Source organism: Hippoglossus stenolepis, chromosome 6 (assembly GCF_022539355.2).
Source record: "Hippoglossus stenolepis isolate QCI-W04-F060 chromosome 6, HSTE1.2, whole genome shotgun sequence".
Taxonomy (NCBI): Eukaryota; Metazoa; Chordata; class Actinopteri; order Pleuronectiformes; family Pleuronectidae; genus Hippoglossus; species Hippoglossus stenolepis.
Genome location: NC_061488.1, coordinates 7,348,748 through 7,365,330, shown reverse-complemented (window position 1 = coordinate 7,365,330; position 16,583 = coordinate 7,348,748). Strand labels below are relative to the sequence as shown.

Here is a 16,583-nt window from a genome sequence, read left to right as displayed (position 1 = left end):
TAGATAGATAGATAGATGGATAGATGGATGGATGGATGGATAGATAGATATCTTCTGTACCTTTATACCTATTATTATTTTTCAGTCAAACAACTAATTGATTATTTAAATATAGTTAATTCAAATAGTATTGAAATAGTTATGTCAGCACTAGAGCACTAGTTGCTTTCTGAATACCTAATAATCATAATGATGTTAATAACTGTTTGTATATTATATTATATTATAATATATTATATTATGATACATTTTTTTATTTAACTTCCTAAAATAAAGTTACAAAGTTGCAAAAAATAAAACACAGGTACATACACATCAAAACATACAACATACAAACCTAAAAACAAATGAAACCACTGAACGTGTGACAGAAATTGAAGCACCTATCATTTATGTTGATGTTTGCTCAAATACTAAACATCCCAGAATAACGGTGCATAACTCAGGCTTCTGTCAGAGGAGAGTTTGGAGATCATCCTCTCTGTGTTGTCTCCTCTTCGGGCACCGATGAGCCTGAACACCGGCTTCTTCCGTGCAGCACGTGAAGGCAGCGCGGTGCCGGGTTCTCCTGCTACGTCAGCGGCTCGGGGCGGTTCATGAATGGGGGGTCTGAAGTGGGAGGACCCCGTCATCTGACTTCACCACCGGGGCAGCAGCGACGGGAGAAGCGGGGTGTAGCGCGGCGGTGCGCGGTCAGTGCGTCTTCATGCCTGATTTTAAGCACACGAGCAGCGGTTCAGTGCAGCGGAGCGACCGGAGCAGCGCGAGCATCCAGCGGTTGAGACGTGCGGCGGGGGTAAGCTAGCTCCAGCCCCGGCGGAGGCAACACTCAGTGACGGACAGACGCGCGGGCAGCACCCCCCCTTACCCACCTCCCAGGGACCCTGAAGGTAGAGCCGCGTCGGTGAGCCATGGGTTTCCGCAAGAAGAACAAGAGCCCGCCGGTGCTGAGCCACGAGTTCGTGATCCAGAACCACGCCGACATGGTGTCCTGCCTGGCCATGATCATCCTCCTCGGCCTGATGTTCGAGGTACTGTGGAGTTAGCCCGCCGATGCTAGCTAGCTGCGGCTGCTGTCAGGTCAGCTAACGGCAGCTAGCGCTCCAGGGGCAGGGCGCTAGCGTGTCTCTCCCCTTCTCATGTGTCTCAGTGCTCGGCAGAGGAGGTGACGAGGAGGCCCAGTGGCACCGCTAACAGGTCAATCACCAGCCTGCGGCTAATCCACTGCCTCCATAGAAAACCATGACATTACCTGTGATAACAACATGATCAGGCTCTGTCTGTCTGCTCCACATTTGATCATCAACCATTTGACTTTAATGTCTATCGTGACTAAGCCACGTTTAAAGCTCGTCCTCCACCTCCTTTACCTGTCTCCACCCAAACCATCCTCCAGCCTGACATGTGGAAAAGCTTAAAATCTCAATCAGGCTTTATCTGTGAGGATGGAGAGAGAGAGAGAGAGAGGGTTTGAGCTTGCAGAAGAAAAAACAATGTCTGTCCTCAGGATGCAGATGATCCACTCTCACCCTGAAACAATGACAGTCATTGTAGCAGAGGTAGTGAACTTAAAGGTTTACCTCAGGCCCCTGGGAGCCTCTTCAGGCACCCTCTGCAATGGGACCACAGTTATAGACCCCCCCCCCAGTCACAGCAGTGCTCACTCATCACATGTGTTTATAAAATGACGACAGAATATTTCATAATCGTGAGGGAGTTTTGATGCTAAAAGGTTAAACATAGACACAGTCGTTATAAACAGTGCACAGGCTTCACTTTTCTTTTGCAGCTCATACAAACAAGCAGAGATTTCAAGCAAGTCAAGTCAAAGTGTATTTATATAGCACTTCTCAAGTTACAAAGTTCTACGCGATAAAAAAAACACGCAAGTATAAACACATTAAAATAACAAAAACGAAATACTATGTAAAGTATGGATGCGTTCAGGCACACAGATGTTCTTCGTCTACATTTTCTTTTTTTTTACCTTTTAATAGTCATATATATATTTTAAAAGCAGGGAATAAATAGGAAATACAAAAAGCAAGTCAAGGTCTCCAACTCAACTGGAATTGAAAGCCAGTGAGAATAAGTGGGTTTTAAACGTTTCAAGGGTCTGAAGGCTTCTGATATGAAGTAAGTTGTTTCAGAGATACTGATCTGGTGAACTCTTATGTTTGAGTCTATATCTCGGGACGTCCAGAAGCCTCAGGTTGATTCACCTAAATAAAATAGTGTGAGTCCATTCAAAATCTTAAAAAAAACAAGGTGTAAAATCTTCTAAAACAGCAAAGAGAGGCCAGAGCAAGAAACTGAAGATGCCATAGATGCGTTATTGCTGCTTCTTCTGTACATGTCTTGCATGTGTGTGATGTGTTTCTTCTTTTGTCTTCCAGGTCACAGCAAAGTTTGCCATCATGTTCATCACAGTCCAGTACAACGTAACACAAGTTCTCGGTGAGTCAGAGTGTATTGGTTTCGGTATTTAGATTTCAAAATAAAAGCCCTTCGGTTATTGCTTTGTTCTGCCTCTTCAATGTTTTATTTTTAATTCTTTGCAGATGAGAAGAGTGATCCAGTGAACTTCTACCAGTACGGTCCCAAAGATGTGGCCACCGTGTTCTTCTACCTGCTCATCGCGGTCATCCTTCACGCCTTGATACAGGAGTATATTCTCGACGTGAGTACCCGGGCTGAGCAGCCATCACATATCTTTTCCCCTTTATAACACTGATTCATTTTTTTCAGTCTCATTTATATGTAGAGAAGTGGAATAAGTGAAACTGAAACCTTTTGTGTAAACGTATCGGCTTTGCAGACACGTCTCTTTTTTACAAGAATTAAAGTGAATCCCAGCAGCTGATCAGACTTCTTTACTCTCCACAATAATCTTTCTATTGTCTCTTATTTCAAAAGGTATTCAAATTATCAGGGGCAATCATTTTTATACGATCAGTTTTCTTAGAGCTGTTTGTACATGATCATTTCTCATCCTTCCTCTCATGTGAGCAGTGAGCATTAAAACTTAATGACTGAAACAGAGCTTGTGTTCCTCAAATACATCTTGTGGCTGCCATAGCAATTTAGATATCATAAGGATGGTATCCTTGTTTATTTTAAAGGATTTATAATAAAAAAAAGTCACCCACTTTTTTTATTCTTGCACTATTCGTGTTAACAGCAATGACAGTTATAACTCATTTAAAGGCAGTTTTATATACTCACCTCCCTTTCCTCAAAAATCAAGTGAAAATGAATCTAAAAATATCTCTTGATATCTCTCCTTTTGAAATGAGACATGAGTAACTAATAGATGTGTCGTATAAGACAGGAACTTAAAGCCCCCTCCGTGTGACATGCACAGCATTAATGTGTTCACGTGTTTAATTTCAGAAAATGAACAGAAGGTTGCACCTGTCAAAGACCAAGCACAGCAAGTTCAACGAGTCCGGACAGCTCGCAGCGTTCTACCTGTTCTCCTTCATCTGGGGCTGCAGCATCCTGACGGCGGTACGCGGGTCGGCAGTCACACATACTCAGCCTCCGTTAGGCTTTGTCTCACACTCTCTCTTCTTCTCTGACAGGAGGACTTTGCAACGAATCCTACATTCTTATGGGAGGATTACCCACACACCCACATGGTGTAAGTAAATGAATATATAATCATCAAAACATCATATTGTATAACTGTGATTCATGCATAGATCTAAACTCTAGGTTTTTAATTTCTCAAAAAAGTACTTCTTTTATTTATTTAATATTATGATCTTCTATCAAAGTTTAATGTCAGCGATCAGTGAGTAATAGTGTCAAGCTACACAGATCAGGGGTGTTCAATTACAATTCATGGATCTCCAGATAAAGAACAGAACAGTGCACATCATGTTCTATTGTATATTAATATAACTTGTGTCCATGTTGAATTAACACCAAGCTCTTCTCTCTGTGCCACCTGTCATCTGTCCAGTTTTCAGGTCAAGTTCTTCTACATTTGCCAAATTGCCTATTGGCTCCATGCACTTCCCGAGCTGTACTTTCAAAAAGTCCGAAAGGTAAGAATCAATTCAAAATAACGTACTCGTAAAAGTGTTTCAGAGTCACTCTTGTGATGGCATAAGTTTGCAGAGCAGCAACTTGTTCATGCAAATGAATGGTGTTGCAGATACGAGATGGAACAACGGCTGTAGTGAAAGAAAAATCTGTTGGTTTTATTTTGGTTTTGGGGAAATGCATGTGAAAATCACGTTTTCACCAAATCACAAAATTTTCATTCAATGAAAGAGAAGAGAAAATTCAAAAACAGATGTTATTATCGAAACGTCTGAGTGTTTCATATCGAAATTTGAGGACATTCTATAAAATTGCTCAAATATTAGGTCAAGCTCATAATCAATTGGTTGTTAGAGTCGCAATAATCTTAATGGAAATTGTATGTTCAAGAAAATCAGTTGAATGGATGAATTTATGAAGGATAAATTTAAAGTTTGTAAACCAGTCAATATATCTTAGAAATAAGATTTGGCTTAACTCGACTTATTTTTAGTCTTCAGAAAGTTACAATATAGTAAAGTGTGTTAAATACGTAAACCAGCATAATAATCGTTCATCCAAGCTGTTAGTCGTTGCCATAAAGCGTCTCCTGTTACTAACACACTCTTTTCCTTGTCTTTTCCGTAGGAAGACATTCCCCGCCAGCTCTATTACATTTGCCTTTATGTTGTCCACATCACTGGTGCCTATGTCTTAAAGTGAGTGAAATAATACTTCACTTGTTGAACGCATGTTTTAAACCAGCGCTGGGGAAAACACTTCTGTGTAGAGCATTGTTAGTTTCCATGCCTCCGCACCAGCTGACGTCTTTGGCTGGAGGCGTTCTGTTCACAGGTCGTTCATACGTACGTTCACACGTCTGTCCCATTCGCATCAACACGATTTCTCCACAGGGGATTTCTTTCAATTTGGCACAAATGTTCACTGTGATGAACTGATTAGACTTTGAAGGTCAAAGGTCACCGTGACCTCACATCTGTCCCATTCTTTTGAATTTAGATGTATCTGGAATACTTGGAGGCGATTTACTAACATCTGTCACAAATATCCACACAGACTCCAGGAGGATCTGATTTTAAAATTGGTGGTCAATGGCCAAGGTCAGCGTGAGCTCACAAAACATGGTTTTCACCATATCCAAAGAATTTAGACAAACCTTCACACAAATGTCTGACAGAATAGAATGAAGCGGTGTCATTTTTTTTATCTAAAAGGTCAACTTCACTGTAAACGCATTACTCGAGAACAGAGGGGGAGATTGTGGATGTATTTACTGCAACGTGACTGGATCACAGAGTTGTGCTGATAACTGCAGCACTTTCTAGTTTCTGTTGCAGGGAAATGTATGAAAGTAGATTCAGTTCACTATTCTGTGATTAGAAAACTCTTCTTTGGGGGTGACCTGATGGCCCGATGGTTAGGGTGTGTATCACATAGGCGCACATGTTCTGGGCAGCAGGTCCCTGGTTGAACTCCCACCCGGTCGGATCATTTACTTTTACTACTCACCCCTGGTTCCTATCTCTCCTTCACTGTCTCTGTCAAATGAAGGCAGAATTGAAAAAATAAATAAAAATCCTCCTCCTACCTGATGCACTACTACATCTTACCTAAAGTTAATAAATCACTGATAGTTTTTTTTAATTTCCTACTGAGATGGACTCCGAAGTGGCTCAATTATCATATTAGACTTTCTCTTATTGTCCTGAAGATCATTTTTAAACTCTTCAAAGCTTTAATTCGACTTAATTCCCCCCCCCACCCTCACAGGGAACTGATGCTGAAATTAATGGATGATTTAGTATTTTGACCTGGGAGTCTCTTCCTTTTAGATGTCCACTTTTCTAAGTCAATTGTTTTATTGATATCAAACTGATGTCTACAGGTTTTTTCTCTAATAAGAGGACGTGTAATTCATAGTACTTCTCATAACTCTGCTGCCGCCTCCCTCTTTGTGTCTCTTCAGCCTCCACCGACTGGGCCTGGTGCTGCTGGTCCCTCACTACCTGGTGGAGCTCCTGTTCCACGCTTCACGCCTCTTCTACTTCAGTGATGAGAACAAGCAGAAAGGGTATTGCATTCAGTATTTATTGGGCAGAAACATGGTGCTGATCTGGACAACCTGATGAAACCTGTATTTCTCCCCCTCCCTTCACAGTTTTACCCTGTGGGCTCTACTTTTTGTCATCGCCCGCCTCCTCACCCTCACACTCTCAGTCCTGACGTTTGGCTTCGGGCTGCCTCGTACAGAAAACCAGGGCTTTTCTCTGGCGGAAGGAAATTTCAATGTGCTCACTATAAGGTAAGTCCAGGTGGCAACTGACCGAAGAGGCAGTAATCTCCTCCAAACTAATTACCTCTGCCAAGCAGGATAAGTTTTCATTTGCGTTTGTCTGGTAGTTAGCAGAATTTCACAAATACTACTGGACAGATTACCACGAAACTTGGTGGAAGGATGCAGTCTGGTTCAGGGAAGAACCCAGTACATTTTTAGTGCAGATCCGTATCAGGGGGCAGATCCCGGAAAAATATTTCCCTAACTTTAACATTGCGAGATGGTGATTTTTAACCTTTTTGTGAATTTCTCAAGAAATAATGCAGAGATCTTCATGAACAAAATCATCTGTAGGGCTAATATGTATGAACAGGTGGAAATTTGTGCAGATCTGGATAATGACCTGGATTTTTATTTTGTGAATTAAAAGTATTTGTAGGAGGGGTGATCTTTATTCAGTTACTGTACAGGGAACAAATATTCCTTGTAACTAAATCAGAGAATGGATATTCTGCCTATGTTTAATAAATGTAAAAATTCATGTATATACAATATGATGACAAGTGATATGCGCTCTCCAAGTGTCCTTACCAATGGCATTATACTGTAGTTATACTGTCTCCTCCTCTCCCCCTCAGGATGACTTGTCTGGCAGCTATCTGCCTGACACAGGCCTGGATGATGTGGAAATTCATTAACTTCCAGTTGAAAAAGTGGAGGGAGCACAGCCAGAATCAGGCGTCGAAGAAGAAGACGACGACGACGGTCAGCCCGAAGAGCAAGCCTCACAAAAGGGAACCAACAAGGGGTGAGAACTCACTATCTCAGTCACAGCAAACAGACACAATGTGATTCTACATTTCAGTTTGCATGTTGAACACTTGGTTTGTCTGCTGTGCCGTATATTCCCTTAATCGGGGGTGTTTCCATTCACTTGTCTTGGCAGGAGGCGCAGCTAATGGGGTTGTGAAGTCCGAGGATAAAACATCACCACGGGCAAGAAAAGCCAAAGCTTCATAGAGACGGAGGAAGAATCCAAGTTACAACTGAGTGAGGGAGTTTTGACAGTGTGACATTATTATATGTCTTTACACAACTTCACATTTTGTCTACTGCTCTCCAAAACAAATGTTTCAGTGCACTAAGAAACCTTTCCTGTCCCTTTTGGGGTTGAAACTCCCCCTTTTGGGAAAAAAAAAAAAGTTCAGTGTTACTGTGTCTGCTTGAAACGTTTCTGATTCCTTTGGGTTCTCTGCAGATGGGACGGCGGTTTGGGCAGAGTTGGTTTTGATGCTTTAACAGGAAAGATTTAGCTCTTCAAAGTGTCCTTTGTGTAAAACTACGATCACTCGTCGGGTATTTCGAAACGGGAGTTGCTCTGCGGTAATTTGACGTTGCATCAGTTAATATCATGGTACCTTTTAAAAAGAAAAATTTTGACTTCAGGGCAACTCAGCAAAGTGTTGATGTACAGGTCGACTGTGCGAGGTGTCATTTTTCAGTTTGGACCTTATTCAGCTCAACTCGCAAAACAGGCCACTGGTTCATGTCCCCAAAATAAAGCTGTTTCTCGCTCTGCAGGACGGCACCGAGATATTCTGCTGCTTTCAGGAAATGATCCTAAATCAGTCGCTCCACGGGAAGATTTGTGCTATTTAGGTATTTGATATAGCTGCAGCCAGAAAACTGAAGCTTGTACTTAACTCCTTGATCATATACTGCCATTATTCGACAGCCTCTGCCTTTGAAATCCGACACGCTACCGGATTGAGGCGCTTTGGTATTTTCATTGCTTTCATCACCGGCCTGGTAACCAGCCTCTTCCAGGGGTTCATCCAGGTTAGGAGACCCACTGAGAGGAAGCTGTACGGTAACCTGTGACGCTGTACTGTCCACACAAACCTTCATATCAGCATGACTGGAGACTTGAGCTAGAGGCTGTATTGAGGCTGCACTTCAGTCTTTTATATGGTAATGTCCGTGCATGATGGTTTTAAGGCTAAAAGACGTTAATGGCTAGTTCCTACCTGTGCTGTTGTGTTTGCATCTCTCTCTCACACACACTCAAACACACACATATATATATATATATATATATATATATATATATATATATATATATATATATATATATATATATATATATATATATATATATATATAAACACACAAGCATTCAGTGGCCTTTTTACAACTGCTGCAAGAGGTTTGAGTTATTTATTTTTGTCATATACAACAGATAGTTATTATTTTCTATGCTTTGAGAAGCTATAACCAGCAAACACAGCGGTACATAGCAACTGCGTTCAGTTAGTCCAAACAATACAATCTTTCTTAAAGTGTCCTTATAACGTCGGTGGTTTGTATCACTCGTTCTGCTTGTGTTGCATTCTGTTTGCCTTCTGCTTTTTATTCTTGGGTATCAGGGGACAAGCTATCCGCCACTTAAACTATAAGTTACATCCCATATTGCAATGGGAGGAGTGTTTGTGAGGGATTGTGCTTGAATGTGTGTGTGTTTGTGTGTATGTGTACTGTGTGCAGTATTGTTTCGCCCACTGTGTGTGCGTGTGTTGGTAAATTAACTGGGCCTGAATGATGATGACAACGATGTTTATTGCTTGTCTCGTAAAAAAGCTAAATTATTGCCTGTGTGCAGAGCATGGATTGTGACAATCTTTTCATTGACTCCTGCCCTGTTGGTTGTATTTCACAGTCACATCCTGTCCTTTAGTTCACTTTCATCGGGCCCCGTCCCGTCAAGCTTCTATGTGTAAAGCACTGAGTTGTGGATTGATGTATGTTCTATAGAATATCAGTTACTAAATGCTTCTGTGTTCTGTCTCTGCCCCTCAGATGCCCTTTCCTGTGTGAGAGAGATTTAGTGATTTCTGTTTGCCAAATGTGGCATGTTCGGTCCCTCCTGCTTCGCCTTTTCAATGATCCTGACATTTGCTATGACGGAGCACACGTATTGTACTGTTGGCCGCACTCTTTCCTGTCATGGACCAAGTCCTGCGCCACTAACAAACCACTGTGCATGTGAAGCTCTGTATTGAGACGACTGTACTGCCTGTCTGCAGTCAGCTGGAGTTTGAGTCCAGAGCAGGGAGGAGATGCATATGCCGTTGATGTTTTCTCCCTTTAGTGCTCCTTGGTGGGACTCTGGTCTTTTAAAGCCCCGTGTCTGTGTGCGGCAGTGTCATAGGAGGGAAGGGGGAGCAGAGGACTTATGTACCAGCCTGTTATTAAACTGTCTCAGATGTAAAAGAGAAAAAAAAAAAAAAAACTTAACCCAACACTGTACTAAAATATGTGTCAGATTTTTAAGCTATTTTTATAGAGGGGGGAACAGTTGAAAATCACTGTTGTTCAGTACACACGTCTGAATATATTTGTTTTGCATCCATATCGATATGAATTGTTTTTTTATATATAAGAATGAAGCTTGCTGATCTGTTAATGTGGGTATACATTGTGGTATGAGTGTAAATATCATTTGACTCATGGCCTTATTAGAGCAAAGTGAACTCGGTTGTATAACAGTGCTCAGTTAACACAGTGCTGCAGGTGTACATGGCAGCCGTCACCACTCCATGTTTCCTTATCGTGAGACGCACCCTCATAATGACACTCCACACAAAATATGACCAGAGGTGAGTTGGTCAGTAGATGTGTTATTATATATATATTTTTGTCAGTTGCTGTGATCACTGGCCCGGATGTAGAACCAACAAACGACATTTTTTGCAGAGTGAAAGCGTCTGTAAGCTTCTCTCGCTCATCAGATGTACAACAATCAGCAGATGTTCGGGCTCTGAAACATGAGCCACGCTGCCGTTCACACCCTCCTCGCTTCAAAACACAATAAGCCTGTATAATCCCACAGGAATGCACTTTTTTTCTTTTGCATAATATGCATTTTGTCAGAGCACCATAACACTGCTCACTTTGGGCCGTTTCTGGATCGATTCTCAGCGATTTGGAAACTGCCCGATTAAAACTCTGTGAATAATGCAATTGTTGGGGAAACCTATTTTAAAAAGCAACCTCTGGGTGGCAACAATCATGAATGCACTCGAATGCATGGTCACTTAAACAAAAGACAGAGACACACGTTTATTGTATTGGATTAATTCATTCTGCATTGTCCTTGATTTGTTTCCATACCGCTGCTTGTCCGTAAATGTTGCAATATATATTTCGTTTTTCGGATCTGTTGTCTCTGAACTGCTCTGATGGTATTATATTTATGCAAATTCTTGTGAGCTCTGATCATTTTCTGTCACTATTTTTTTATTTCATGTTTGAATAAAGCTTTTGATCATTACACAAACTTGTTGAACATGTTTTGTATTTTTTTTCTAAGTAGTAGATCTGTCACATTGGAAAAAATATTGCATTTTCAAAGTGTGTAGTAAATTATCAGAGCTGTAGTCATTTATTTAAAAAAAGTCATTCATGAAGCAGGGATACTCACATGTCTTTTGAGGATTCCTCCCTTCTCCCCTCCTGCTCATTACACATTTCCACTGGATTTCACTTGAGGGTATATTCCGAGACCTCAATTTTAAACATTTTTTCATTTATACTACCCACCGGGAATGGTGTCAGGAGACGTGATGAAATATTGGCCAAACTGTACTCTGTGGCTAATTACCACCAGGGGGCAACGCTGAGCTTTTTTTGCCTGAGGGACCGAGGCAGTCTGCAGGGGCATAGCAGCATGCAGACCTGCATTAATAAATCACCAGTCAGACTGAGAAAGACGGAAACCTTGTCTTATCGCACAGCGTGCAGCTCGGCACTCTGAAAACAGTCTCCACCGTGCAAACCAAATCAACTGATGGGTTATAATATGTCTTTTATATACATTTAATAGAGAATCTTGGAGAAGGGACGTGTGCAGGTTTGACTGCTGGGCCACTGTAAACATGACATCTGCGTCCATGGATGTGAGGAACGAGCCCCGGTGCAGACGAGAGACACCTGCAGCTCACTGCTAATGTGTTGTGTTGTTTCAGACTAATGGCTTTTCTCTGGGCAATCAGACAGCATGATGGATCAGTGGGAACCACAGAGGCAGGCCGGAGCTCTGCAGGGTCAGCACAAGGACAGGGGGTTCACACACACCGCTCTCCATCACACACACACAACCGCACACTGATTGCTGTACCGTACCCCCCCACCCACCAGCCAACCCAGACATACATGACCTGAACCCTGCTTCAAAAGCAAACCTGCAGAAAGAGGCTGAGAAAAAAGCAAGGGGCCAGCTGAGGCGAGGGGGGGGGGATGATGATCCTGCTCCTCCCCTTCATCCAATGAGGATAAATCTCCCAGTGAATCGTCAGTATTATGTGTAATTTCCATATAAATTAGCTTCATTAAAAGGGGAGTACTTTCTTATTTAACGAAGCTCATTTGAAATTCTGTATTTAATAAGACATGTAATCCCAGACTTTCAGACTAATAGCCAACAATTAGCAGGACTGGAGTGTGTGTGTGTGTGTGTGTGTGTGTGTGTGTGTGTGTGTGTAATCTCTTGGAAGTATTGTCGTCCGTCAATGTTATTTCCATTGATTGTCCCAAATGAGCAAATTGGGGAGCAGCTGCTCTCTCAGCCAGGTTTACTTGCAGCGATCCATGAAGCTCAATGGAGATCTGAGGCGTTCATGACCTCACGGCTATTTGTGAGCAAAAGCAGACAAGAGGGGAGAGTGTCTGAGGTGAGCGGCGGAGCAGGTGTAGGCCTGGTGGAGGATGAAGGAGTGTGGAAACATCTGGAGGGATCAGAGGACTGAGACGGGAGAGAAGACAAAGTGTTGAAGTGAGAGGAAGAGAAACAGACCGACGGAGAGTAATGTCGAGTAGAGTGCTATGATTTACAGTTGAGCTACAGAGAATAATGGAGGGGAAAGAGAGAGAGACAGAGAGAGAGAGAGAGTGTGTGTGTGTGTCTTTCTTCTCCTGTGAGGACAAATTTAGGTTCAAAGCCATCATAGTAGGGACATATAATACAATAAAATTAAAATAATAATACAATTTCTGTTGCATCTAAACAATGTTACTAAGTGCTCTACAAAATTCATGGGAATAAAACAACACAGAACATAATAAAAGATATAACATGAAACATGGCTTTGGGTTGTCTACCAACCAGAGGGTCCGCAGTTAGATCCCAGTCTCTCCCATTCCATGTTGCCGAAGCGTCCTTGGGCAAGACACTGAGCCCCAAATTTCCCGGACGGTCGTGTGTGAGTGATGTGTGATGAGCATTTGCTGCACATGTACTGTAAAGCATCCAGACTAGAAAGGTGCTATATGACCATCTACCATTAAAGCCATTCAAAAATCAGGCATTAAAGGGCTTTTCTGTTGAAATATGTGTTAAGCAAAGATTTCAAAACAGGTAAAGTGCAAACAAGTCTCCTCTAGGTAAAGAAATCCAGAGCCTCAGGGCCCGTATAGCTACCAGACTTGATGTAGGAGCTACTACCGAGCAGATCTTAGCTAACGTCTTGGAGCATAGGGAGTGTGTAGCTCTGTAATATAACTGGGAGCCAAGCTGTGTTATTAAAAGAATCTTAAATCAATCCTAAATAAAAATGTTCGCAATGACAAGGGCTTTTGGAGGGTTAAGACTTGGTTTTAAGGTCATGATTAGATTTAGGTTTAAGTCAGAGTTTTGCATTAGGATAAGAGGTTATGAAACGGATCCTGTCACTGTCGTCACAGCTATACAAAGACAGACGTGTGTGTCTGTGTTGTGAGGAGACGAGTCGTGCCCTATCAGTGTCCATCAGAGCCGGCAAATGCAAATTAGAGCAGACTCTGAAATGGTACAGATAAAAAGAGGAAAGGTGAAATAGAGAGGCTACAGAGAAGATTGAGATAAATGAGAGACTAAATGACTGGATGGAGGGAAAAAGAGATAGGAAAAATAAGAAAAGGAAGAAAAAGAGCTCTCAGTAGGTTTATTTCCATCATTAAATGGCTTTTAGTGTGCGCATGTTTGTGTGTGACAGTTTTAATCAAGGCCAGTAAATAACAAGAACAAATTATTACTCAGTCACAGCTTGGTAAAAAGAACAACACTGACAAAAATAGAGAAATGCGGAAAGAGACAAAAAACTTAAAAGCCATAAAGCTACACGTGTATGGAAGTTCATTAGCCACAAAAACAATTGAAAGGTCAAGACTTAAGCAAGCACAGGGATAGGTTACAATAAACTGAGAGCAGAGAAAAGAAGACAGAAGTGTGATCTTGGACACGAAGAGTCGAGGTCCAATCACAATTAAAAACAGGAAAAATTTGCAGTGAAATTACTTCATTTCATTTCAGTTCAATTCCCTCGTTGGGGTTAAAGTAATTTGGGCATAACTTTCTCACAGAATTGAAATTTGGCGAACACAAATATGCTGTGTTGACCGAGCAGTTTCGACAATGCTGATCTATAATAATAATAATAATTATGATTTAAAAAAGAGATCCTTGAGAGGTCACCCATCGACATGGTCTGGTTTTTTATCATTTACCTCCAGGCAGAACTATGGAATAGATGTTAGCTAACAAAGATACTTATTCTCATTAGAAAAAAAACAGTTTTAAAGCCTCTCCTCAAGTTCTCAAAAGCTCAGACTACCAACACGTCTGGGTGAAATTATGAGGGCACGTGTTCAGCTGAGTGCGCGCAAAATCAGGATTTTGTGCTTAGGACTCTAAATCTGTCCCTGTGTGCTCTCAAATGGAGATTGATTGCAGCTTGAATTTGTTCTGTTCTCTCTTAGTAGTTTGGCAATTAATTAACTTCCCTACATATGGACACTTTTAAAAGCTTTTGTGCTCTTGTGGTTACTCCTGGCTGCCTGGGGGCGTGCGCAGGATTATTATGTGGCGTGTAGCACTGTGAGCTTATAGAGTCGGTGGAGACCTCGGCCGTGGAGTCAGCACATGTCCTTTTTGCCTCAAGTGTTCACATTGGGCAACACAGGAATCAACAAAAATGTGGAGGGAATATGAATATGATTTATGCATGTCCTCTAGACTGTGTGGAATGTTTTCTGTGTGTATGTGCAGCATGCAACGTGGGGGGGAGACGACAAGCTGTGTATCTGGAACATGAATTTTTACACACCTATATACGCGTGTGCATGCAAACACACACGGCCCAGCCGGCAAGTAGGACAGCTGACAGCACTAGCAAGGTCACGTGTGCTTGTACAGTCTCATCTGCTCCTTCAGTGCCTGCACTCTCTCTCTCTCGGTCACACTCGTTTCGTGCACTCCTCCACTGTGACAGTAAACACACCGTCCCAGGCTCCATCTTCCTTTCTCACTTGTTCCTCCGCCTCTGTGGGTTTTGTTTTTTCCAAACAGGAACTTTATCGTCCCCCGAGGCTTTTGAGCCAGCGATTCAACAACTGCCCCCGTTTTCGCTTTATCTGTTCAATCATGTCATATTGATTTTGCATTGGATGATGCTGAGGTAGGTTTCACAAACACAAATGGAGGCAAGGGGCTAATGGCTACATGGGACTGGGCCGAATGGTGGATTCATACATTTACAACAAGCTAATCGTTTTCCACAGCTCCACCTTAATCTTTAGGACGGAGTGTTGGGGCCACTTGAAGGGTAAAAAATATCAGAGATTTTGAGAATAAACATGTAGATGAAAAAAAGTCATATCGCAAAACAGATTTTGAGGAAACAAGTAGCAAGCAGAACCCAGGCTCGCCAGAACTGATATCTTTCTGGATCCAAAATCTTGATGAACAATCTCACTGCTTCTTGAGAAACTATGAAATCCCTTTGAATGGACCCACAGATGTAAAGATTCCATATGCAACGATAGCCCTGCTGCAATTTCCTCTTTTCAAAGTCTTAATTGTTACGATAATGTTAATATTATGAATTTATTCTCGTAAATTTTACATCTTTATTCTCAAAAACGCTGACACCGTTATCTTTGTGTGTCCATGTGGGTAGACCTCCTTTTCTTTTTCTCATGAGTGACCTCAGAGTAATTTCCTTCCATTTGTTTTTTTATACTGTTCATTTATTTGAGTGCTAATAAGCCCACTTCAAACTCTGTCTATATATAAATATATATAAAGAAGGCCACCTATAAACCTTCCTGTGTCATATTTACCAGCAATCCTGTTGGATGTGGAGCATTAGCACTGCAGCTTCCAGGCTCCAGTCTTATGTGTGAATTACTGTCGTTATACTCAAATATCTTTTCAAGCTGCAATTTTCCTGATGAAGGCAAAATAAGGACGATTCTTCCAGTCAGTCACCTGGTGACACTGGAGTCGTTTTCACATTTAGCCTGAAGTAATGTCTCCAACTTAAGTTTCAAGTTTCGGAATTCAAACCAGTTTATAATGTATATTCTCTTACAGCACATACAAATAGAGCAGTGACTAACTCATTCTTTTTTTATCAGTCAATCAACTGTCAGAAAGCAGCTCAAGATACCAGTTACAATTCTCCAAGTCTTGGGGGAAAAAAATCTCATTATGTCTGATGAGCGGGACAAAAAAAACGTATTGTTATATTAAACAATTAAGATTTACTAACACATTAATCTATAATTAGGGAATGACTGAGTGATTGATCTATTCCACCAGGGAGCTATCAGTTCATTTTCTGTTTATACTTTCACTTCGACATAGAAAACGTAACAGGATTTTCTGCATTTTCTACAGGTTGCCTCTTTCCTCTGACCATGTCATTCTGTGTGTGTGTGTGTGCGCGCGCTGCTAGCGGTTCCACAACCCTCCTGAAGCCTTGTTCCTACCTGTTTAGAATTTTAAACAGCTTCCCTGTTCCTCTCACCTTACCACAACCCTCTCTCTCTCTCTCTCTCTTCTCAGTTCCATCCCCTAAATTCTCACAGAGGAACTGTCTCGACAATAAGCTGGTAAATAAAACACGGCCGTCCTCTGTCCACTCTCTACACATCTAATGAATTGACATTAGGCCGTAAGTGTGCTTTATTGTATCTTTTAGGAGACGCAGTTTGATGCTGAGCTACTGTACAAGTAATTCTGCTGCATGTGTGTGTGTGTGTGTGTGTGTGTGTGTTTCCTTACATTTTTCACTTCCTGCCATTTCCATTTTCTTTTAGCCTCAGGCAGCACTATGGAATTTTCCAAATGACGGACAATAAGGACCATAATAATGTGGCTTTAAATATTGTGGAAGTGAAACCTGAAGCTACAGACAACAATTCACCACTGTTTTTACTTGAT

General features: G+C 41.7%; 1 protein-coding gene across 1 annotated transcript; it reads left to right on the top strand.

Moving 5' to 3' along the window:
- Window positions 1-572: 572 nt before the first annotated feature.
- zgc:113278 (Translocating chain-associated membrane protein 1-like 1-like) lies at window positions 573-10,665 on the top strand. The gene is made up of 11 exons (XM_035159699.2): window positions 573-1,031; window positions 2,397-2,457; window positions 2,562-2,680; window positions 3,394-3,510; window positions 3,585-3,643; window positions 3,968-4,052; window positions 4,678-4,748; window positions 6,017-6,121; window positions 6,209-6,352; window positions 6,964-7,133; window positions 7,272-10,665. The coding sequence occupies exons 1-11, from the start codon at window positions 912-914 to the stop codon at window positions 7,343-7,345; spliced, it is 1,125 nt and encodes a 374-aa protein (XP_035015590.1). The 5' UTR covers window positions 573-911; the 3' UTR covers window positions 7,346-10,665.
- Window positions 10,666-16,583: the final 5,918 nt, after the last annotated feature.

Bases quoted from the DNA above. Each gene is read 5' to 3' on its own strand.
- zgc:113278 (XM_035159699.2), top strand. From the start codon at position 912: ATGGGTTTCCGCAAGAAGAACAAGAGCCCGCCGGTGCTGAGCCACGAG. The intron at 2,458-2,561 runs GTGAGTCAGAGT...AATTCTTTGCAG, and splicing joins CAACGTAACACAAGTTCTCG to ATGAGAAGAGTGATCCAGTG. The intron at 3,644-3,967 runs GTAAGTAAATGA...TCATCTGTCCAG, and splicing joins TACCCACACACCCACATGGT to TTTTCAGGTCAAGTTCTTCT.